At 38.3% G+C, this 25,694-nt stretch overlaps 3 protein-coding genes across 4 annotated transcripts; all 3 read left to right on the top strand.

Annotated features, from left to right (window-relative positions):
* Positions 1 to 3,698: 3,698 nt before the first annotated feature.
* Positions 3,699 to 7,210, top strand: LOC118341757 (claudin-4). 2 transcript variants are annotated; one of them, XM_035680124.1, is made up of 2 exons: positions 3,699 to 3,711; positions 6,555 to 7,210. In XM_035680124.1, exons 1-2 carry the CDS (start codon positions 3,699 to 3,701, stop codon positions 7,208 to 7,210), a joined length of 669 nt encoding a protein of 222 aa, XP_035536017.1. The 2 variants fall into 2 exon arrangements, with proteins under 2 accessions (XP_035536017.1, XP_035536015.1); XM_035680122.1 differs by lacking the exon at positions 3,699 to 3,711 and having other exon boundaries at positions 6,542 to 7,210.
* Positions 7,211 to 11,267: 4,057 nt separating this feature from the next.
* Positions 11,268 to 12,436, top strand: LOC118341252 (claudin-3-like). The gene has a single exon (XM_035679461.1). It carries the CDS (start codon positions 11,324 to 11,326, stop codon positions 11,978 to 11,980), a length of 657 nt encoding a protein of 218 aa, XP_035535354.1. The 5' UTR covers positions 11,268 to 11,323; the 3' UTR covers positions 11,981 to 12,436.
* A 1,379-nt stretch (positions 12,437 to 13,815) lies between these two features.
* LOC118341224 (claudin-3-like) lies at positions 13,816 to 15,297 on the top strand. Its single transcript, XM_035679430.1, has one exon. The coding sequence runs from the start codon at positions 13,944 to 13,946 to the stop codon at positions 14,589 to 14,591; it is 648 nt and encodes a 215-aa protein (XP_035535323.1). The 5' UTR covers positions 13,816 to 13,943; the 3' UTR covers positions 14,592 to 15,297.
* Positions 15,298 to 25,694: the final 10,397 nt, after the last annotated feature.

Below are 25,694 nucleotides of genomic sequence, written 5' to 3'. Positions count from 1 at the left end.
GAAGGGTTGCAGTCTTCTATTGGTTGTCTTGGGAGCAAAATGTGCACTCTGCAGTCCAGGGGTCCCACTTGATTTATCGATAGTTTTCCACAGAAGTGAGAAGACAGCAGGAGGGAGATGTTGGGGAAATGGCAAACACTATGCCAAGTGATTCCAGTTGACAGAGTTGCAAAAAGAGGGAATAGTGAGAGGGGGTAAAGAGAGGTAGAGAGAGAATCAGATTGTTTCAGAAATGAATAGAGGCAGTGTTTAAGAGCCAAAACTGCCGTTAGGACTATAATGCCTCTATTTTATCCAAGGTAAGATCATTAAAGCTACTTCAGCCTGGCTATGGAGATTGGGTTCCACACACAAGGAGGCAGTGAAGAATTTCCACAATTAAGAATCTGAGGAGAGATGGTTTCAGGGTGAGATTAGTCCTGATGTGCAGGCCCTGATAGGTCCCACCATCACATGTCTGATGTTTTGGAAAAATTCAAATATCATAAACAAAGAAATACGCATGCAGCAACTTCAACACCCTTACAAAGCACTGTATCAGACACTGAATAATCTTATATGAGTGTACTCATTTAAAAAAAAAAAAACTCAGACTGATAGTAAAATGAAGTCATGCTAACTTTAGCTGGTTATGTGAAACTTGTGTGTTTTTGAAAGTAATCAATGGTGCCTGAAAACTGTAATGATGAGCTTTAGTTTCCTCATTGAGACAACTTTGCATTAGCAAAATGTTTTTCAGCAACAGGTAAAACACTTGACTCAAGCAGCCGTGAGAAAATGCCAGAGGGAGCTGGAGTGACAAGTGTCAGCAGGTAGTCTAAGGCAAGCCCAGACTTCACAGTAACGGCTGGCTTTGGCTCTCACTCAACTCCCCAGCCTTTCAGTTAAAGAAGTAGCTGGGACATTATGCATATCACCCTGCAGTGCAGACAAGGGTTAGGTGTCTTAATTTAATTTAAATGTATTAAATTGTCCAAGGTTCAATTTAAATAAAGTTAAACAACAGAGATTACATATTCAATTAAATTCAATTCATTTATTTTGTTAGATTTTCGGCCATCCCATAACAGTATCTCAGGACACTTTTCAAATAGAGGCAGGTTCTAGACTGAACTCCTTATAACAATATGAGTGTAAATACACATGAAAACACATTTTGAATGTTCAGGGTGGGAAACTAGTAATGAGGTTTTCACAGTTATAAAACTGGGTACTAGTTGGGATCAGTAACTTAGAAGCAGAGAATTGATTTCTGGAGCAACTTCACCTACAAGGTGTGTGGAAAGGGGAAAAAAAGAAAGGTCAAAATCCCAGCACTTGTAAAACAACTTAATTGTCAGACCAGTGTGTTTCAGCTTGTGGCCTTAGTCATGACTGCTTGAATTTAGCTAAAGTAAGTTATAGCCTAAAATTTTATATATTTTTATATTTATATTTTAATTCTTTTTTTGATTAATTACTTCCAACTTATTTGTCCAGCACTGGGCAATGCTTTCCTGGAATATTTAAATAATCTAGTTCTTAATGCATTTTGTTTCTTTTCAGTGAAAAACTTAAATTATTGTTGATGTCTAATGGTGGTCATTTTGACAAAGATCGTGATTAGTCTTGATTGAACTGACAAGGGGCTCAGACTTTACCAGCCAGCACAATAGTAGATATATGTATTTAGCTTCAGATAAACTATATTTAAAAAATCTGACTTAATATCATGCTTTGGGATATGCATCCGCTGATTAACTGCACCCCTCTTTCTGGTGGCATTGTAGTTGTCCTACAGTGCCCCATAAAGCAGCCCCCTGACCTTCACTTTGCCTTTTTTTTGTTTTGGTGGACTTTTTTCAAAAATTCTTAATTTTATAGTTAATTTTGTCCAATATAAATTAGTCATGAGTTGCAGAGTACTGTATATTTTGATGTAAATATGTATTCTGTGATATTTTAAGTTGTACAGCTCATTGTAAGTTACTAAACAGTATCATATTCCAAGTTCCAGCATGAGATATAAAGTGATCCAGTTCTCTATGAAAATATTGATATTTTGGTATGTAATAAAATTGTCCTTAGTTACATTGTTTGGTTTTTTTTAGGTGATACAAAACTATGAGTACTGTAGTTTCATGTATCAGAGTGGGAAGTATGTGTTTGTATCTGCGTGGGTGGGAGCGTGTCGGTATCTGGCATGTGATGTCACTACACCGAAGCACTGAGGCTATTGTTCCGGTACAGTCACAGTTTCAGTGGGTAATTTAAGCGCAGTAAGTATCTCTGCGGGATCATCAGTGAGTCAGGCGTGTTCGGACATGACACAATATCACATGACAAAAACAGGAACCTGACGTCTACACGAGTATGCAGAATGTGATGAAAGAGATCTTTTGTAGCAGTATGGCATCAAGAGTGTACAATATCTTTACATATCAAAAACTTATGGTCCCTGTTCCTTTCTATTCTCAAGACACAGTGGCTCAGATATTAGTTTTTTCTTATGTTGGTGACGTAGGACGTAATATGGGTTAATACAAGCCACATATAATGGCAAAGGCTGTAAGCCATTTTGGTTGTGAGAAAGGGAGTGGTTGAGGATTTGTGTTTTGGTCAGGGGACGCTTTCACTTCCTTGTGTGTACTGATGGCAATAGAGATTAGGACTTTTTTTTTACTTTGAACAAAGCACAAAACAACTTTTGCTTCCTTATTTTTATTAATTGTTTAACTTCCTAATACATTGTATTGTCTGCATTATCCGTCACACGACTACACTCTATAGGTTTTAATAATTTATACAATTTGTGAAACAAAAACAGTAACAACAAAATCTAAAGAAATGAATTAAATGTAGACAGAATTGATCAAAAAGAATGTTCTAATCTTAAGTAGTAAGTAGTCTTAAGGAGAGTGTAGTGTGAACAAACATCAACCTACAGTGGACACCAGTAGCTCATGGAAACCGGTCAGACTCGCTTTTGCTCCCATGACAGGTGAATGTTAAGCAAGGTGCTCTGCAAGTGGCTACATGTTTATTTCCAGGAAACAGTCTTATCAAGAAGCCAGGATGCACCTGCAGCGTATATAGGGAACTCCCTAAATAATGGCCATGTTTGGTGTCTATGAAAACACAGCCTGTTATTCAGAGATCTATGGAGATGTTTCTGTTGTACTCATCAAACAACACTTATGTGTATAAGATAATAGACTGCTTGACTCCATAAATATAATACGAAATTTAGTGTACTACTGAAACTTAACATTTTTGTATTAATGACACTTTCATATTTGATTTAGTTTGAATACAAAGTCTCTGCTACACATCAGTTATACGTTGCATTAAGTAACAATTCAATATCCTGTTCCTGAAATTTGATACAAAAAAACCAAAGGCCCCCCTCCCCACATTTTATTGTAGGTAAATCTAATGCTTCATAAAAAAAGGCACTTTAGTACACAATGCTCAGCTGTATCAAGGTGCAAATCCAAACTTTGAAAGTTAATCATAACATTTTAAAGTCAAATCCACACAAAGCCAAATGCAAAGATACATATTTTACACGTTTTTGTTAATAGTCAGCATTTTGTAATAGTGTGGTTAGTGATGACAGATGTCTCCAAACGTCAAGTGAAGAATATTGCAAAAGTTAACTGACCACAAATCACAAAATGTGAATAATTATCGTCTGACCCAACGGGACTGTTGGTGTGATGTTATCGGTGTGTTTTTGAAACTAAAGTAATGGATTGTCCATAGCAACACCCAAATGTCTGGCCTCAGGCTGAATCTGTGTTGCTGCTCTGCATACTATTACAGAGCAACCACACAATACCTTTTTATTATATGTTTCATAATGATGAGCGGTAACTTGTTTCAGGTCAGTTATGGTATTGTGTTGTATAGCAGGGTATTTTTCACCTTGTTTTTTCATTCAAACCTGTTACCAGGTCAATGTGGTGGAGGATGCAATAGTCAGTCATGTCTGTTGTTATCAAGCCGTATCTGGTTTTATCTGACTTTATCTGGCAATCCACAGAGTTGCACTGTGTTCTGAATACTGGCTGTGAGGCGTTTCAAGAGACAGAAATGTTTTTTCTTGGAAGTAGGAACTCCCTTATATTGAGCACTCCCTGTACAGGGACAGCTGCCAGATGCAAACTAAAACCAAAGGGAGAAAAGTACATTTGACTTATATTTTAATATTGTGTGTGTTAGGCTCTTAGTCGAGACAATAGTTGTGGGATAAATACAGTTTAGAAAGGCATCAGAAAGCTGCCATATATGAAACTCCACCCCATTAAGCATCTTATAGAGCACTTTTCAAACCCTATTACACAGTGCTTCACATGTACAAGGCGAGGCATTAAAATCTCATTAGCTCATAAAAATAATCCAGCAATATATAAAAACACAGAACAAACAAACAAAAAACTCCTGTAAAATCTCTGATAAAAGTATGTTTTCAGAAAATATTTAAAAGATGCTGAAGACTTGTGAATGTAAACAGTATATCAGAAATGCTAATATTGCTAATCCACAGTGTAGCTAGACAGACAGGTGCAAACCTGCAAAATCAGACAAACACAACACAGATTGAATGCAGTGTGGCTCCCCCTGCCTGTAACAACATGTCTATCTCAGAGTGCAGAGATCGTATGGCCTGTTTCTGATCTCTCAAATGTTTTAACCTTCTCTTTCCACTTCTTCATCATACCATATTTTTTTATATAATAAATACATTCAACAGCATTTCTTAAAACTGTGTTCTTGGATTTTGCAGGGTGTTTTTTTGCTCCTGGTTATAATTGAATGGGATTGTTATCAAAGGAAATCTTCATTATGGTGCGTTTATGGACATCTAGTGACTGCCCTCTCTTTGATATTTAGGTCTCAATAGACACCTGGAGAAATGTCTTTAAAGTTAAAAAATATTCAAGCTGATGGGAGAAATTCAGACACATGCTTTTGATTGGGAAAAAAGCTTATTCTTTTTAAGTAAACAAAATACACTAACAATAATGTGATTTGCCATTTAAATGGAGCAGATTCTCTCAGGTTCCTGTCAAGTGTGTGTGTGTGTGGGAGGATGGGAGTGTGTGCATGTGTGTACATGTGTGTCTGCGGAGGGGGTAAACCACAAGATACCAGAGATATTCATCCTGACCACTGACCCCAGGTGACCTCTGTTAATTAGAAGAAAGCCTGTAATCATACAGAGCTCATCTGTCAGCCAACCTCAACAGCCCTGTTGTCTTTAAACAACAACATATTTAGAAGATATTCCCACCTGTTGAGGTATTCTTTGATTAATTTAGCATGCAGCATGATAAAAGGGTGCTGTTGAGTTACTTAAAGACAGAACAGCTGCTGTACAGTATTTCATGAATGCTGTACAGGGCTATGTATTTATTCATTTTTAAACCAGCTGGATATTTCAGGGCCTTTTACACCTCACTACTTCAGTTGAGCACTTCCAGCTTCAGATATAATTAGAATGAAATCACTGTAATTAAAGGTTTTTGTTCAGTAGAATCTTTTAGCCCAAAACTAAATGTGCTCTCTGTCTTTTGACGTTCCCAAAAATGATCATACACAAACAGGGTATTTACCGAAGGGATTAGTTCTGCAGACGAGGTACCATTACGAAGAGCTACCATGTATTTAAGGCTTGACGTCTGCAGTAGTGTGTCCCATGAAGGTTCAAAAGACTATTTTCGGCTTAAGTCATGATCTAGCAGGCTGACATTCTCAGTGCATTTTTAGTTTATTTAGATATTCAACCAGAGAAAGTCCATTTTAGGGAAAATACCTCAAACATGCCCACTAACAATAAGGCCTGTTAACTAAAACCCAGTGTGTGTGTTTTTTTCTCCCAAGAGGGATTATGTAGCTGACCAACAAAAAACAAGGCCTGTCATTGTTGCTCTTTTTTTCTTGCACGGAGATCTCATTCAGATGGTGATTCAGCGTTTTTCTTCAAGGTTGTCACATGTCATATACACCGATACGTACTCTTTTTTAAATTCAAAAGACTGAAAAGGAACACAGGTAAAAGCATCTTTACATAGTATAGTGTAATCATTACATAAAGGATTGCTGGAAGTTGCTTCTGTGTAAAAGTGGTTTGGATTTAAGATAACACCATCTTTCAGAATCCATATGTATTCAATATGTTTATTGTTATCTAAGACTCTACAGGGACAAAATATGTTTTCAGAAATAATTTTTCTTTGGTTTTCATATATGACAGCAACTTCAGCTGAACACAATTTAGTAAAAAATATTGAAGTACCCCCATTTGCAAGTGTAGTTTGAAGGTAAACATGATGCCACCTTAAGCAGACTCCACCTTCAGTCGTCTAAGCTGTATAAAGAAGGTAGAATCTGTTTCTCCCTCTCACTTTCTCTCTCACTAAAAGTCTTACGCAGGACTTTGAGCCAGCGAGATCCGATATCGCCTTCATCTCAGGAGGGTTGTGCCTGCGGACACAGAGGGCCTTCTATCCCTGGAAGAGAGTCTTGTTCAACTCCTTCTTCATCCCCAACTCCAAATATGTACTCTGCAGGCTTGGAGATCCTTGGGATGATCCTGGCTGTGGCCGGCTGGCTGGGGGTAATGGTGGCCTGCGGCCTGCCCATGTGGCGGGTGGCTGCCTTCATCGGTCAGAACATTGTCATCTCCCAGGTAATCTGGGAAGGGTTGTGGATGAACTGTTCGGTGCAGAGCACAGGCCAGATGCACTGCAAGGTGCATGACTCAATGCTGGGGCTGCCAGTGGACCTTCAAGCAGCTCGTGCCTTGGTCATTGTCTCAATGGTACTGTGCATTGTGGGCATTGGTCTGTCAGTGGCTGGCGCCAAGTGCACCAACTGTAGTCGGGATGTAAGCAGTAAACCACGGCTCGTGGTGGCTGCTGGAGTAACCTTTGTTGTAGCTGGACTGCTGCTGCTGGTGGCTGTGTCCTGGACAGCGCACGCCATCGTCATAGGCTTTTACGACCCACTGTTGGAGGAGACGGGGAAGAGGGAGTTTGGTAATGCTCTGTACTTTGGCTGGGCTGCCTCCTGCCTGCTCATCCTAGGGGGAGCTCTGCTCTGTTGCTCCTGCCCACCCATAGCAGCTACAGCGCAGAGTAGTGGAGGCTCCATGCCTCCCCGGATGAACTACTCACCTGTCAAGACCATGTCAGTTAATGGATACACCAGAAGAGACTATGTATGAACATGTGGGCGCAGGTGAAGATACAATGACAAGTGTTAGCATATTTTTGGATGTTACTGCAGCATCTTGTGCTTGGACATTAAGTATGAATCACTGATGCATATCTCATTATGTGTTTTTGTAAGGACATTTTTTCTGTAGTGGTGGGCATCGTATGTTGCTTTTAATATTTTATTTCAAATAATAATACATTTAACTGTAGATTTTGGCTTTTTTCTAAGAAACCAGATGATGTCTGATCTTAAATGTATGGAATGTCTCTATGTATATTATTTCTGATTAAAGCAAGTGTTTTTACAAGATCAATAAAAGAACGAAATATCTTTAAGAATTTTACTCATTTTTAGGCGTTCTTTACGGTGGAGATACAGTTTCATTTCAATGCTACAGAGTCTGAGACTGATGCTTTAATTAAGTGTAACATAATAACTATGCCTGCATATGTTCTTTTGGTATGCAGAAACAGAGGCGGATGCCAGCTGTAGAGAGTCTGACAAATAAGAACCATACTGGTACGTCAAAATTAGGTAAATGGAGAAAATAAACAATGGGTGGCTTGTTCAAGAAGAGCACCTTATGCTCCCCTTCCATTGTAGCCTGCCATTTGTGAGAGCGAAACTGAGTCAGAGATAAAAGTCTCCATCTGCGAGGGGATGTAACCTGCACTGTAACCGAGTCCAAACTAAGCCACAAAGACTCTATTCATCAGGTGGTTTGCAACTGTTTACCTTCATCCTCAGGTGGAATTCACCAGAATAAATTTCCATGCTTAAAAATCTAAATGGCAAAACAAAACTGGGTACATAATTTGTTGTAGAAACTTACGGTAACACGTCAACAGTTCAGCAGCAGCTAGACAGTGGGCCTGCTGCATTTAGGGTCACCAACAACGTGAAGAACAAGAAACAAAGATACAGGTTGAAAATATTTCTTGCTTTCTTAACTTGTTGTGGCTTCAGCAATGAGGTTAATGATCTAAAGGCTAACCTTCTAGATATCCTAAACACTCACTTTGAATGTCCACAGACCGTGCTTGAAGGATTGTGTTACTGAGCCCAGCTGTGCAGTCATGTGTTAATGGGAAAGTGCAACAGCTGAGTTAGAGATAAAGACAAAATGCATTGTCTACCATAAGAGCACCAGCTCCCACTTCATAGGGGTGAAACAAAACACAAACAAACAATGGTAGAGAGAGTGTTGCTGAAATACGGAACTCTGTATGAAGTACTGTCTGAAGTACGATGTGTACAAATATGAGCAGATCACTTCATGGCAAAGACTATAAGAAATAAAATGTTAGTTTTTGAGGTTAGTACTGTGTTGACAATGTTTCCTACTTGGCCTCAAGTAAACATCAGAAACATGTGACATAATGTTGGCTTTTTGCACAATCATCAAATACTCCTGTGTTTAAAAGCAATAATGCAGTAATGCTTTTGACTACAGTCACCACATCACGTTGCCTCTTTTTGTTTACAATGTCTTTCTTTTTTGTAAACTGTACAAATTAACAAAGGTGCAGTGCAGATTCAGTGCAGTGTATGATGAGGGGAAACTGGTAAAATTACTAGAGGTGTGGGTCTTTTTTTGTGGCACACGCAAAAGTTAAACTGAGGCTGAAACTGCTGATGAACTGTGACCTTCTGAACAAGGACACTGATAAGACCCCCCACCCTTATGCACACGTACACATACAATTGTTTCAGCTTCCAACACACTTGCTCGCTCTCTCTTTGTATGAATTGTCCTTAGAATCATTATTACACATGTCTATGTTGAGAGACATGCATAGGATATTCATAAATGATTGTCATCTCCTGTGTGCCTTCCACATGCATACTGAGCCCCCCCTCATTTGTGTTGTTTGCATGGCAGTTCCCGCATGTGGTCTCAGTTCTTAACTTCCCATGCTAGGGAGCTAGGAAAAGTTGTTTTTAGCTTCATATAGTGCACACATCCCAACATTGTTATTTAATATTTCATCATCTTGTGGTTTCTGCATGAAATTATTTCAGGTTTTGTTCTGATATTTGAAAATATCTTTTGTCTGGAGAGGAATAATGGGAAGGACTTCTATTCAAGGACTGTGTGTCAGAACAGTTGCTCGCTAAAAAAATCTGTCAGGCATTGTTACTGGAAGGATTGTGGGTGTTGTCTCTCTCAAAAATGTCTGAAATACATTTTCATAACTCTTCACCTACTTACTGCAATATTTGCACTTGTCTTTAGTCAGTATTTTGAACCCAATATTTATTAATTCACCAAAGCAAGGTCCTGATTTTAGCTTCTCTATGACAAAGTTGTTGATAACGCTGATATACTTGAAATTTCTCCAGAAACACCCATGTTTCCTACTTGGCCTCAAGTAACCATCAGAAACTTGTGAAAAAATGTTGGCTTTTTGCACAATCATCAAATACTCCTGTGTTTAAAAGCAATGTAATGCTTTTGATTACAGTCACCACATCACGTTGCCTCTTTTTCTTTACAATGTCTTTCTTTTTTGTAAACTGTACAAATTCACAAAGGTGCTGTGCAGATTCAGTGCAGTCTATGAAGAGGGAAACTGGTAAAATTACTGGAGGTGGGGTCTTTTTTTGTGGCACACACAAAAGTTAAACTGAGGTTGAAACTCCTGATGCACTGTGACCTTCAGAACAAGGATACTGATAAGACCCCCCACCCTTATGCACACTTACACAGACAACAATTGTTTCAGCTTCCAACACACTTGGCCACTCTCTCTTTGTATGACTTTTCCTTAGAATCATCATTACAAACATGTCTATGTCTTGAGAGACATGCATAGGATATTCATAAATGATTATCATCAGAGTCCTGTGTGCCTTCCACATGCATACTGAGCCCCCCTTCGTTTGTGTTGTTTGCATTGTAGTTCCCGCATGTGGGCTCAGTTATTAACTTCCCATGCTAGAGAGCTAGGAAAAGTTGTTTTTAGCTTCACAAAGTGCACACATCCCAACATTGTTATTTAATATTTCAACTTCTTGTGGATTCTACATTATATCATTTCAAGTTGTGTTCTGATATTTGAAGATCTGTTATTCTGTGGAGGGAACATCTTCTATTTAAGGACTATGTCAGAACAGTTGCTTGCTAAATGATTCTGTCAGTGACTGGAAAGAATGTGGGTGTTGTCTCTGTCAAAGATGTTTTGAAATAGCTTTTCTATACCTCCTCACCCACTTACTGCAATATTTGCACTTGTTTTCAGTCCTTATTTTGAACACACAATTTATTAATTCTCCAAAGCAAGGTCCTGGGTTTATCTTCTGTATGACAAAATTGTTGATAACACTAATATACTTGAAATTTCTCTCGAAACACCCACAGCTAAAAAAAAATGTAATTTCCTATCATAAGAGATGATGGCTACAATAAATTGTAGTCAGGCTTTCCATAGAACTTGGGATGATGGTTTTATCAAATTTGTTGGAAGGCTACAGAGGCTCTCCCCAGACAGATACAAACACTCTTCAGATAATCAGAGCACTCCCACTTAAACCCCTTTCCACCACTTCCAACATATCTTTCTCTCTGCCTGAGCTTCAAACTAAAAAGATATAATTAAAGTAAAATATGAATAACAACTTTGTACAACATGTGGTCTCAACAACACAAAACAGAAAATGATGGAATATTTTTGTTTGGATTCAATTCAGATTTCTAAACGTCTGTCAGACAGGATTACAATGAGAAACCTGCAGGAGCTCATATGGTGCCTTCCACTTTCAATCATTCATCTACTGATCTTTACCATGTCTGTTATCCTTTAACTACTCCAGACCTGAGATACACACCCTCTGTTTACTCTCCCCTCACCCAAATAGGTGGGAGAGCTACCGGGACAGAGGAAGTTGAATGATTAAGCTGAGGCCGTTTACATGCCAGGGCTGGGCTTTTGGTCATTCAAACAAGGTGGGACAGAAGGTGATTTGAACTCTTCCCTAGCCAATAACTAAGTGACTCCACCTTCTGCTCTAAAGAAATTTGCTGCTTATATGAGCCATCAGCTCAAAGGAGAAGACTAATTCAAGCCACTTCTGAGATAGAGAAGACTTCTGTGCACTTTGACTTACACAGAGTTCAGACATGCCTTCAGTGGGACTGGAGATACTTGGAGTGACTCTAGCTGTCCTGGGATGGATCCTAGCCATTGTATCCTGCGCCTTGCCCATGTGGAGAGTGTCAGCTTTCATTGGGATGAACATTGTCACAGCCCAGATCACCTGGGAAGGCATCTGGATGAACTGCGTGGTCCAGAGCACAGGTCAGATGCAGTGTAAAATCCACGACTCAATGTTGGCTCTAAGTGCAGATCTTCAGGCTGCCCGTGCCCTCACCATCATTTCGATTTTGGTGGGCATTGTGGGACTCCTGGTGGCCATGATGGGGGCAAAATGCACCAACTGTGTGGAGGAAGAGTTATCCAAGGCTCGGGTGATGATAGCTGCTGGGGTGGCCTTCATCCTAGCGTCTCTAACCCAGCTGATTCCTGTGTCCTGGTCTGCCCATACTATTATCATGGAGTTCTACAATCCAGTTATACCCGAGTCACAGAAGAGGGAGATTGGTGCAGCTCTGTACCTGGGCTGGGCTGCAGCCTCATTTCTTCTCATTGGAGGGGGTATCCTTTGCTCCAGTTGCCCCCCGCAACCTGAGAAAAGGTACGGGCCTCCATCAAAGATAATGTACGGCCAAACCAGGTCGACCGCCCCAAGTGTCCACGATAGGAGGGACTACGTCTGAACTCGCACCTGCTCTTTTCTCACGCCTTCTCCATCATGGAAAAGACAGTAATTTTTTTAATAACTTATTAACATTTATCTTTATGGTTGAGATGAGGAAAACTCAGGATTTTTTTCCACATGTAATGTAAGCTCTTTTTAACAAAGCTTACACCAAACTTGTTTTTACTTTGTCAATTTTTTGTGTGTAACTTTGAGCTGTTGGAAGTACTGAGGTTAACAACTATATGTTAGTGATGTGGTGTGCCCTGTATTTTATACTTTATGAAAATAATAAGTATAATGTGTGATGCAAATTTGGAGAATAGGTGAATCTGTATTGTACTTTTTTTTACTGTGTTATCGGTGTGTCTGTTTTATAAACAACTTTCAGTTTTTTCAGCCTGTCATAAAGCCACACAATGCTGATTTTTGTTATCCATTTTGTAAATCAATTCATCTGAAATGTTTTGAAGTCTGACATGTTACTTTATTGTGATTAAAGGTATGTTTTTTAACTTACGTTGTTTTGATCTTTCAAACTTTATCGGATTTTCTTTCGCCATTATCGAGGCTGAAAGTATGAGAGAAATCATATAAAATACACTATCAATCAGGCCTATCTTTCGTCATGTCACATTCTGCTATACTTTAAATGACAAAACTGACACCCATTGTAAAATTCAACACATTCAAAAATAGATTCAGTAAGATGTTTGATCTTCACATCAACAGGTGCAAAGAAAATGTGATGAAATGAGTCCATGCAGCCTGCATACCCAGTCATTAGGTTGACGACTGGGAGTCTCTATCACACCACCTATCCACCTGGCTGTCTCCCATATGTCTGTTGGCTCTATGATAACAAGAACCGCTACTTTGTCAGCTTCCCCACACTCAACTATCTGAACTGGTCTCCTAAACAATGGACCTGTTTTATGTAACAGGGGGAGACTGGGCGGGCTGTCAACACTGGGTTACAGAATGTCACGGGGGTGGGGGCATTTCTAGGGAGACAGTCCCAACCCAGAAGAATTTCAAGGGCATTCTGCAGACAGACGGAGTCATTAAGGCCCATCAAACATAACACTGTTGTCAGGTGAAAGCCTCATAACTCTAACCCGAAGTGATCCTTAAACTGAAGAAGTTCGTACTCCTGTAAAGTTTAACAAAGTTCCCCTATCCTTGGTCTTATGACAACTTTTGAAATCCTCTGTGCTTGATTTAAAAAAAATAAACTGCAGTTAAGCTGAAACAAGATGGGTTTTTTTTGACACCCTGAAGCACTGGCATTTTGGAGATTGGTTTTTTACTACAGTGACAATAAAAAGGTTAGAAGGCTGTTACTGAGGAACAGAGGCCCTGCATAAAGAAGCCTGGGCTGATAATGAAGAAGTGATCTATAAGTTATTAAAAACTGAAACAAGAGTCTTTCCGTGATAATTAAATGTACTGCTGTCTATTAAACTATAAATACACAGATTCTGAAAAGGTAGATTCCATTTATAACCCGAGATACCCGATAAAGATAAAAACAAAGATATCAATCAACTTTTTCTTGTAAAACAGCTGAACATAAAACTGGATATCCTTATTTTCAATCATACAATAAGTCGGAAATTCACCTGAGAAGTGTTACTTTGGTTATAACAACATGTGCAAAATTTGCGTGCCCTTTCAGCTGAAAAGGCCTCTTTGTGGCGAGGTTCATTGTGAAGCTGGCCATGTAAGCTGATAGCAGTGTGTCCAGGTCCTTCCTCCCCTTTTGGTGATGTAAGCTCCTTGAAGGACTCCTCCCCTCCACCTGATCTGCCTTATAAAGGATACTGGTGAGGTCGAGGCAACAGATCATCACACACTCACGGATGCAAGGCCTGAAATTAAGTTAATTAGTAGTTGGGTCTTTGTTTGACTCTTCCCCTTTTTCTGTGATCTCCTCTCAGGTGTGACACATATTCAGCAGCAGAAGAGGAAGACTTTTCAGTATGTCTATAGGGTTGGAGTTGATAGGCATCTCCCTATGTATTTTGGGATGGATTATTTCCATTGTGGCGTGCGCCCTCCCGATGTGGAGGGTGACAGCCTTCATCGGCAGTAACATCGTGACGGCTCAGATCATCTGGGAGGGCCTGTGGATGACTTGCGTGGTCCAGAGCACGGGCCAGATGCAGTGTAAGGTCTACGACTCCATGCTCTCTCTCTCCCAAGACCTCCAAACTGCCCGTGCCCTCACCGTCATCTCCATCCTGTTAGCCATCCTCGCTGTGCTCATCGCAATTGCCGGGGCCAAATGCACCAACTGCATTGACGATGAGGCATCCAAGTCCAAGGTGATGATCATCTCTGGGATTTTCTTCATTGTTTCCGGGGTCATGCAGCTCATTCCTGTCTCCTGGTCGGCCAACACCATAATCAGGGACTTCTACAACCCTTTACTTACTGACGCTCAGCGGAGGGAGCTGGGGGCTTCACTGTACATCGGCTGGGCAGCTGCTGCCCTTCTGATTCTTGGTGGTGGACTTCTCTGCTGCTCCTGCCCGCCACGTGAGACCAGATACAACCCTTCACGAATGGCTTACTCTGCCCCACGGTCTGCAGGTGGCCCAGGGCTAGAAAGGAAAGACTATGTATGAATGAAGGTCAAAGAGGAAAAGACCTTATTGAATCTCAAACCTGCTCTCCACATCAAACGGGGTGTACTAAAGAAAAGAGCTCAAGGAAACAAGGAGACTCCGTAATGAAGGATGTGTTTGATTTTTGCCTTTAGTGTAACATATCTCTGAATTAGACTCTGTTTTTCAGAGACTGAAAAAGCATGCAAAGGACACATGAGTGGAAATTTCTTTAAATCATGTTTCAAAACGAAAAGCAAACAATTATGCGCTGTCATATTAAAAGTTAACATGCTAAATGTTTTCATCAATGTACACTTATATACTTTTTATACAGTACTGGCTTCTTAATGTTTACCACTGGATTTTTTTATACAAACCACCGCGACTGCTTCATGGGTCACCTTTATAACGAGGCACCACTGCATGCAAAATTCAAGAATTGGATGTGTTAAATGGTAAAACAGGGTTATCAACAAGATTATGTTTTGTAAATACGGTAGTAAGAGTATCATTATTCACCTGTAGGCAGTCGAGACAGATGATAACTGTATTCAACACAGCTTTTGGCTCATTGTGGTAAGGGGGGGAGGGGTGAAATGTGCATTGAGGCGGCACAATAGCACCTAGGTTCATCCATAACAGGAATTATCTTTGTGTATTATATACAACTGCAGTACATGTATCTCACAAGTGTTATTTTTTAATAAACGTGATGTTTTTTAATATACTGTATGTTTTATTGTATTTCATTTAAAAAATAAACTACCTTTTAATTTGCTTATGCTTTAAAGTACCCCTCCAGTCAAAAATATGTTTTTATTCTTGTTCCAGATGGATGTTTGAGCTTCACTTTGCATAATGATGTATGTGCAGACTTTGACACTAGAAGGATGTTTTCACATCCGTCTGTGGAAAGTGGAAAGTTTCTCTGTGCTCACAATCTTTTCGATTTTAAGGGGCGGGGTCTAGGAGCATGATTTAACAAATAGTTTGGAAGTCAATCCTGATCCAGTATGCAACTTATACAAGTGTGATGTAGAAACTTGAAGCCACCAGTGAACATACACTGAGAATAGACTTCATAGTAAAGTAGGAGACATCTTGTGTCCAGCCGGTTTAGAAATTAACAAAATTTATAGATTCTAGCAGTAGGAAAGACTAGATGACTTTTTAAGGATCTTAATGGGTAAATTATACCTTTTTTGTGGAAAAAACATATTTAACACACATTGTTATTGTTCCAAGAAGACTATTTGTATATGTAGTTATACATAACTGGAGGAGATTATTAAGATCATGCTCCATTTAAGATTTTGGAACAGCATATTCACTCGAGCATGAGACATTAAGCCGGTACCAAAAATGACGCCGTCCGTTCTATCCAGGTGCCTTCGTAAGAGTACCCTGACATTCAATACCGAGGGCTACGTTACCAGCAACTGGCAACTTAACCACACACGCTCTAAACAATTAGCCACAGGATCAGTTACCGGGCAGAGGTGAGAAGTGTGAGCACAGAGGAGTGGAGTCTTTCCAGACAGGTTACATGATTTATTCGTTTTTTACCCTTTAGACTTTAGTTATCATTGGATGCTTGGCTTTCCAACAGCCTGCCACATACTTACACTATTACACACATTCATTTATGGGAGCTGCCCGGTATCACCACAAACTTCTACTGCTGGCCTCTGAACTAGTAAAATTAGAAATGCCTCGCACACAAAAATTTTTTGCTCAAAGAACCAGCCTTGAATGTTTGAACTAGAAGCTTACGGATATATCCTACTTCCCATGAGTCTTCCATTTTCTTGTTTAACATGCTATCTCTGTGATCTTTCTGTAATGATGAGATACAGCAAAGCAGCACGTTGTTATCTAGACTCTGGCACCTTTAAAAGACCAATCAGACAGAGTTTCCATGACAGACATGAGTCAAGCCTTTCAGTCTATTTCAAAAACACATGCAGTCACACCTGACAAAGGAAGCGACTTGAAAATTTAATGAACATCTCATAGTAAATATGGGAGAGGTCCCTTGGTGCTGTATCCCATTACTTCCTAACAGTTGTCTTTTACCTCCATATCAATGTCACCTCTCACAAAGGACAAGGAACAGCTTGACATCTGGTCATAATACAGATTAGAGCTTGTTTCAATTTGTTTCAAGAGCATTCAATATGTTTTCATATTAGGGCTTTTTTGGGGAAATTTGTCCCAGTTTTATGCCCGAATAGAAAAAGATTTCCTACTGCCATGCTTTTCAGGAAGTAATTTTTAAGACTATATGACAAATGAGGAAATATCCTTATTTGAACATTTTGCAAAACAGGGTATTTTAATTTGTGCTCAGGTGAAGTCAGATAGTCTAATGCTGTAATGCATGTCATAACAAATGCATATAATGCGAATTATGGGCTGTTATGTGACAGTTCTTAGTAAAATTGTGGTTATTTTAATGTATTACTAGTTGTTAAGGCCAGTGGTTCCCAACCTGGGGGTCAGGAACCCTACTTGGGATTGCCAAGGCCTATATCTGAGCATTACATTAATTTCTGTGAAGACCACAAAATTAAGTAGCTCATTTTAAAATTCAGATTATTATTTAAGATCTCAACTTTGAAGATCTGAACGCATGCTCTGATAAATAGTCTTGTCCTGCATTAGAAGATTACAAAGTTAAAACAATCAAAGAACTAATAGAAAAAGGGTTTCAGGGAGAAGAAAACACTGAATTTGTCAAAAAAGACGTCTATTAGATATGTATGATTGTTAAAAATCACTTTAAAAAAATACATAATAGAGAATTATATAAAAAGTTCCTGAAAATATCAGAAAACATAGCTGTGTTGCAATATCCACAGGAAATAATCTGCTAATAATTAATTTAAATTACTTGTTGTACACAAACTTCCTGAAGTTATTGTGTTCACTATTTGTACAGTTGTTCTACACTGTTATTGTTATGCACTGAAGATAATATAAAATGTCACTTATTCAGGGGTTCACTTAGTAATAGAAAATTATTTGCTAATTAAAACTGAATGTTTTTTTATACATATATATATCATTTTTTATATGAAAATTAAACAAACTGCAACACTACTCCACATTTTGTGGTGTTGTTTGCCTGTGGAGGACATCACATATACTGTAACACTAACCAAAACATAACTCAACAACAGCAAATACATTGAGGTCTTCCACACAAAGGCATCACAGAGCATCGTGATGGAAGCTTGTGTTTACCAGTGAGCAGCAATTCCTGTGCTGTTCCAGTGAATTGTCTAAGACCCTCAGGCATGTTTGGTCATTGTTAAGCTAATCATTGATTATTAGGTATACTTCACAGCCATCCAAAATTTCCATACATTTTCCTGTTTCTAAATGGTAACATATCAACTGAAACACTTCATTTTCAATTTAAATGTTTCAATTGTGAGTTTAAGAGGGATAGAGTGAAGTTTTGAAACCAACAAAAGTAAGCAAACAGCAATCTTGTAAACCAAAAGCTCCTGAGGCTATGGTGAAACTGAATCTCATCAAATACCTAAACCTGGCCGACTGTAAAAAAAAAAAAAAAAAGAAGATAGGAAAGAAAAAAGGCATTCTGTGAGTCTTCCTGGTCATGCTCTGCTGGCTCTGGCCAAACTCTGATCACATGACCGAAACTGGGGAATGTGAAGGGCAGAGAGGTTGCCTGGCACCTGAAGTCAAAAAGAGAAAGCAACCCCCCCCCACTTCCCTGAAAATAACACAGGCTCACTGTGTCCACTGTGGGAATGGAAACTCGCTGAGGTTTCGTACCTGCAACGGCAAGAAATCTAAACCACAACAAAAGGTTGGTCAACGAGAATTCTTCACTCCGAATTAAAGTCATAGAACCATAATAGGTTGTTCTGTTCATCCTGATAAAAGAAAACGTTCTCACAAGAACCATTTTCTACCACAGTCGACTGAAGAACCACAGAGTCACAGCCTTGTGTATGAAAACCAGGAGGTTGTTGTTGTTTTTTAAACCCTGACATCGTCTGTTAACCTGACTGCAACAAATGGTTTTATTACACAGAACTATCTGGGATGTATTGTTAGAATCTGTTTGGGAAAAAGCAGCCCCTTTTCAAAAAAATACCTGGCAGGAAATTGGAGGAAATATCACCATCTATCACAGGCAAACTTCAACAAATCAGATCAACAAACCATACAACAAATTCAAACTTTTACATTCCATGTAAGTCTATCCTGAATTTTTCCACCAGGAAGCTTAGGGCTGAAAACTTGTATTTTTACAAACAGTGCTATTTTGAATGGATGACAAAAAAACACCACAAGTACACACAGAAACATCAGTGTCAGCCCATAAATTCATGCATCCCAGGATTAACAAACTCCATTTTCCCAAATCCAGCTTTCTGAAACAGGGGTTGAAGGTGTTAACCCCCACCATCAGTGACTGGCAATGCGGAATTAGTATTATTTTGTATTATAAATATATATTTTTTATTTAAAGAATACTGTAAAGGTATAGATATATATAGATAATCAGATCACTGTTCAAGATCAGGATGTGGCAGCTGAACTGGATCAAGGTATGAACCCCATTAAATCTCTGAAGGTATTATAAATAATTCTGCGGTTTGTCTTTACGCGGGTGTTGTGAAGAAGTGAAGGGAGGATGGTTGTGCAGAGAGGTATATAGTGTGAGGCACAGGGTTATTTGGGTCAGGTTGTACTGGCATTATCCTAGTGTGTGTGTGCTTGTGTGTGTGCTTGTATGTGTGCGCGCGTGTGTATTTTGTAGCATCTGTGTGTGTTTTTGGTGGAACGTCAGCATATTAGCTCATTGGTGAGGCAGATATGAGCTAACGTACCTGCTGATAACGTTCCCAGTCATATGAAAAGAAAACATCCCTCCCTTACATTCCAGCAGTGTGTCTTCCAACTAAGCAGTGATAAGAAACGCTCACCCTCACTTTCACTTTTCTTCTCTCAGTATACATCAATCTGACACCAATTGGCAAACCATATGCAAAAATCTAAAATTAAACTCACTTAACTCAATACAAGGTCCTGAACATCACTGCTCACTAAATGTATCATATGGGCTTCACAGATAGCAACACTTGCACACTGTCCCACTGCTATAGACAACCACTTCCACGCATTCTGGCTCACCAGTTGGGTGGTTTTGGTCGGCGGTCATGGGAAAGCTGACGTGGTTTCGGGTTTAGTTTAGTTATTTTTAATTTTTATTTTGTAATACTCACCATTCCTTGTGTGTCTTATTTAACTTCACTTCCTGTCTTTGTCTGATTCCTCTCCAGTTTTCCCTGCCCTGATTATTTTCACCTGTGTCTAGTTATCTTCCCCCCCTTGTTTCAGTGTAAGTTCACCCTGCTTGCTTTGTCCCTGTGTTGCCTTTTTGTTTTTTCACTTTTGCTTTACCTGGACCTCTATCCATCTCCCTGGCTGTTACCTGTCTCTCTGCCTGCCTGTACCTGTGTATAAGCTGCATCAATATTAAGTCAGCCTACTGCCTGCTGTTGTCTTGCATATGGTTCCAATCCTGTGTTTCCTGAGCCTGGACAAAAGCTGTCCGAGATCCTCCCCCTCCATTTCTCTTTTAGGCAATCTCTCTTAATTTAAAAATCCCATGACATCTCTGAACTTTCATCTTAATAGCATGAACTGTGGCCAAGAAAAACAATACAACTCAACTGGAAAGATAGAACTAAACTGTCAATAAAGCATTGGCTCAATTTGTCAACAGGCCACGTAAACCTGGGAAAGCTCACATCAACCCCAAATCAATCTGATCATTTCTGGTCTCCTTTCCTGCAGTTCATCCAGAGCTGCACCACCTCACTCACTCAGATCTTCACAACCCCGGTATGACAAGTAAACTCACAAAATAACCCACAATAGTCTTTAGTTTATGCATTTTATCTATGTCTTAATGTGTCTGATCCTCTGTTGTTTTGAAACTAATTATTCGTTATCCACCTGTGTTAGAGAATAAAACATTTAAACAATAATCATAATCATAATAAAACAAATTCCAATTTTGAGGAGAAAAATTAGTAAACAAATATAATATTCCTCCTAATTTCTAAAATTATTGCAACAAAAGAGCGGAGTGGGATAAAAGGAATCTGTCACAATATGGCACTGTGAGACTGTTTTGAATGAAACAATCAGAGAAGAATACTCTGCTGCCCTCAAGTGGCTGGAAGAGAGTGTAAAGGGGAGCGATAATACTACATTAGCTGTTTTAGATTATGTGGTATATGCTGCTATTCCTGGGTAAATAACTGATGACTAAACTTCCAGAACCTTTTTTTAAACAAAAATTTGGATGGAGAAAATCTATCATTATATAATCAATAATGTGTACTAGACAAAAAAAGATCTGGACTGTTGATATGGTTTTTGAAGAGTTTATGCACAGCATTATGGAACTCCAGGATTATGGCAAAAACACACAATAGAACATGTCTTTTTAATGTCTTGTACTTTCATTCCATGCACTATGACTCAAAACATGAAAATGTACTTACATTTCAATGTGGGATTTAACAAACTGTAATCTACTGCACACTGTGGACATTACACAATGAAGTATTTTACAAATCTTACAGCTTTTACTTAACTACTACTTTAGGGAGACTAAGAATACCAGTGTGCTTACTGTAGATTACAGTTAGATCTGTGTAACAGTGACTTTGGAAAAATCCAATCAAATCATCATAAACCCCCAAACAATAATCAGAGTAAAGTGATAACTTTTATAATTATATTTACAAACATGTTCTAATGACTGTGGTAGTACTTCCTGTTCATTTGGAGAAAAGTGGCCTCTGTGGTGATGTAAATGCATACTGACATAATATTTCAGGAGCCATTTTTTCATTAAGAGCAGCACATTTGTGCCAAGAATCATTCATTGCAAATTATGGAAAAGAATAAATCTGCCTCTCCTGCTTCTGAGTGAACTGAAATAAGTTTTAAAAAGGATCATTGTTTCGCTGGCTATAGATTTGGTTTGATGACAAAGATATAAGATAATGTGACACATATAAAGTGACCTGATGTTGTTTGAAGAGTTATAGGACACCACATGTGTTGTGCATCTTGCTGTGGTGACAACACATCAGTGTCTTTTCAACAAGCACATTGCAAAGTTAAAAGTCCTATCAAACAAGCCACAATGTCCTAATATGAAAGTATAGTATGGGAGAAGATATTGTTCTAAAATGATAATATTTTTTTAATGTTGATGAGGCCATTAAACCAACATTTATTCATTATTTATTCAATGATACAAACTTAAACAATTCACCTTATTTAAAAATATGCCCCAGTATGTGTCATAAGCCTGTAACAGAGTTATGGTTAAGGTAGTCAGCAACAATTAATAATTAATAAGCTACTTATTCAAAGAACATCATAATTATTTGATTGACAAAAAAATAACTTTAGGACATGTTATTCATACCTTTTTATAATGGGATTTCTTTCACCATAAAAGGGCTATTTAGTCTTCATTGCTTGGGCATCCCAGAGAACCCAACCCCCCTAGAGTGCAAGAATGTAAAAAAAAGATAAACACACGACTAATGAAGGAGCATTAAAATCCCACCATCTTCTTTTGTCATTTTCTTTCATCACTTTCATATCTCGATACAAAGTTTAATGACATGATGGTGTGTGTGTGTGTGTGTGTGTGTGTGTGTGTGTGTGGAGAAGAGAGGATGTCATACAGAAATATGGGAAATTATTCAAAGCCCTCATATAAACTGAAATTCATATAAACTGTAGCACAGGGACTTCATCGGTTCTGTGATCAGCACACTTGATTTGCTTGATTTGATACAAATTATTCAATATACCTGTGTAGCTATAGCTGTAGCAACAACTAAAATCTTTAAACATAGGAGCCTTCTCTTGCTACCAGCACCTCCCTGTTGTTTCAGGTTCAGTTTCTATACCCACCTATAATCCCTTTTCATTAGGCACACCTCTGTATCTCTGTCATGCATCACCAGCGAAACCAATTGCAGCTCTCTTTCCTCATCTTCACTCACATTTTTGCCTCACTGCCTCATTAATTACTTTTAAGTTAATGTAGGAGCATATATTTCCCTATTTTTGAATTATTGCTTGATTTAAAACATGAGTATATGTATGTTTTATATTTTAAAAATGTATCTTTAAAGCTGTAAGTTATCATAAGTTTGATTTCTGAATATATCTAAGTTAAAGGGAGAATCGTTTAAAATACCAACTAAGGCTATTTTATTTAAAATGACTATATTATGTTTTTAAATAACAGTCGTTTTCAGATCATATTTCTCTATTGTCTGGTGGCCAATATCAGGGAAGAAATAATGATTTGAAGAAGATTGGATGGGACTGTGTGTTGATTTCGAGGTGATGAAGTATTTGTCACATTTATTTGTTTGCGTAGGGACTTAGTGTGATGTTCCTTCCTTCCACTACAGGGGGTAATTGCTCACCAATAATCATTTTGTTTAGGATAGGAAGCATCCTATGCCTCCTTCTAATTAAAATGAATGGCCTCAGGTTGTGTATGAGTGATATCTAATGACAATAATTAATCACTGTCATTATAAGACGTAAAAGTCCCCTAAACGAAACACAGGATTCTTGGTACAACACACTACAAACTGCCCTAAGGGAAGAGTTAACACACACATAAACTCATCCTTTCCATATCTTTCTCACTTATTCCCAAATTTGCTCTAGACTGTTATAACATACAGATGAAATCTATCACTGAAGGAACAAACAGTTATGAAAAGATTGAGCAGTGCAATATGAGGTGTTGTAGGATAAATGTGGTAACGGATGAGTTGAAGAATGGCAGCCACACTGGCAGTTGCTTGTGTGTCTCAATAAACCCTTTTTTACAGCCGACTTTTGACATGAAAAGCAAATGTGTAACCAATAGCATTAATTTAGGTGTATTTGTTAGGAAGTGTGCAAAATGCAAGGGTCAGGCAGGAGCACTTAAATGCAGCCATTATTAACACTATCAGCCACACCTCTTATTGGGCAACTCCTGCACACAAGCTTTATACAAATGTTATCCAACACTGAAAAAACTAAACTATGCATAATTTAAAATACTTGTGATTTGATGACAATGGACAATATTGTCCCCCAACCAAATGGAAATGAAAGTGTTATTGTTTGCTGGTAAAACTCAACAAATTAAAGTAGCACTTTTGTATAAATGTCTTGAGCTCATTACATCATAAAAGCAACTCTCAGGACAAAAATAAAAAAAAGTTAAATGAAAGGTCACAACTGGATGTTGGAAAAGGTGATGAAGGGTCTAATTGATATGATTGGGATTTAAAAGTTGAATGAAACTCATTGGAAGATGTGAAACATTTTACATTAAATGTGAATTTTGAACATTACATTCAATATTTTAATTAGGAAAGCCAGCATTCACACCCAATTATTCCATACTTCTATAGTGTGTATCAGAATCAGAAACATTTTATTGATCCGTTGGGAGGAAATTAGTTCGTCACAGTTGCCCAAGGTGCTCACACAACATTAAAGAATATAAATAAAAAGAATAATTATATTACAATATCTTACACAATATATATAGAATAGAACATAGAAAGGTATATATAGGTATATACATATCAAATAGAAATATTATAAGAGTAGAGTAGAAGAAAATGTATGCTACAGTATGTGACCAACAGAAGTATAATAATAATAGTAGTGAGTACTGATAATGTTAATTAAGAGACACTGTGTCCACACTGTACATTGGTCTATGGAACTGGGACACACCCTTAGAGTCCACTTCATATAAAAACACTTGAACATCTCATCTTCAGCTCTGGTTGGAGTGTTTTGACAGGAACAGGGTGTGACTGACGCATGTTTATCCTGAAGTTGTCAAAGATAGTCGTTCAGAGAAAGTTTATTTTTTAATCTGTTTTCTGGTGTGAAGATGTTGCTACGGAAGTGATGAGGCTTGTAACAACATACAACTACTGTAGATGTAACTTGATTTTACACACAACAATGCACCAAACAGGTTCTCATTCCTCACAAATTAGCTGATAGATAGCACTGACATGGCAATAATCTGATTCATTTAAAAAACAGACAAACATAAAACAAAGTCATAAACAACAGAACAATAGAAATAAGTTCAGTTTATTGTTTGTTACACATCAGACACATATTGTAAAGTCTAAGTCAAAATGAATAACTGCACATTAAACAGAATATATTCAATCTGTAAGAGTAAATCCTTGTCAGTGTATCAATGCTGAATCTGTGGGATTTAGCTGGTTTCTGGTCAGTTCTTGAATGTAGAGTTAAAAGGTCATTGTGACTCAGAACATTTTTAAGTCACAGTTCTTCGTGATGGTCTATATTCACCACCTGTACGCACTTTCTGAGTGGAATCAAATTAATTTAATCCAGAAAATGATTCATTTTTCATGTCACAGTTTATTTCCTAAGCCTTCTAAACAAAGGGTCATGATCAGTTATTATCATGTTATTATGTTGGAGTTCTCAAAGCTCTGGAAAGCAACTGGCCCTCTGTTTCCTTTCTTTTCTAACATGCAATAAATATCCCAGGTCTAAATCCTGGTTTATTCATAACCTCAGGCAAATGCTTCTTAGATGTGATCTTTGGCCTCAGCAGTACTTAGCCCACTCATTTAGGATAAGTGCTGCTACTTCTGCAGCCATACATTAAGGTTCATTCAGCATACTCCATACTAAAATAAATATTTGTTTATTTATTTGTTTTTTAGTATTTATTTCATTGTGTTGTATAAGTAGTATTTATATTCTATACGAGACTTTTTGCTTTTGCTCAACATGTTTGATTTAAAACGTCCTGCCAATAAAGCCAATTAAATTGGAAGAGAGAGAGATGGGAGAGAGAGGGAGAGAGAGAGAGAGAGAGAGAGATACAGAGAGAGAGTTCAGTGATCGCATTATGTGATTTCCTTCGGTACAACAGTTGAGAGACGCGGACGTGTCTATTTCCCGTCCTGCACAGCTGGGGTTGGCTGCAGACTTTGAAAATATGACATTGAGGTGAGATCCACGTTT

This window comes from Morone saxatilis, unplaced genomic scaffold (assembly GCF_004916995.1).
Source record: "Morone saxatilis isolate NCDOM2014 unplaced genomic scaffold, NCSU_SB_2.0 Contig8, whole genome shotgun sequence".
NCBI lineage: Eukaryota > Metazoa > Chordata > Actinopteri > Moronidae > Morone > Morone saxatilis.
This window is presented reverse-complemented; position numbering and strand designations above follow the sequence as displayed.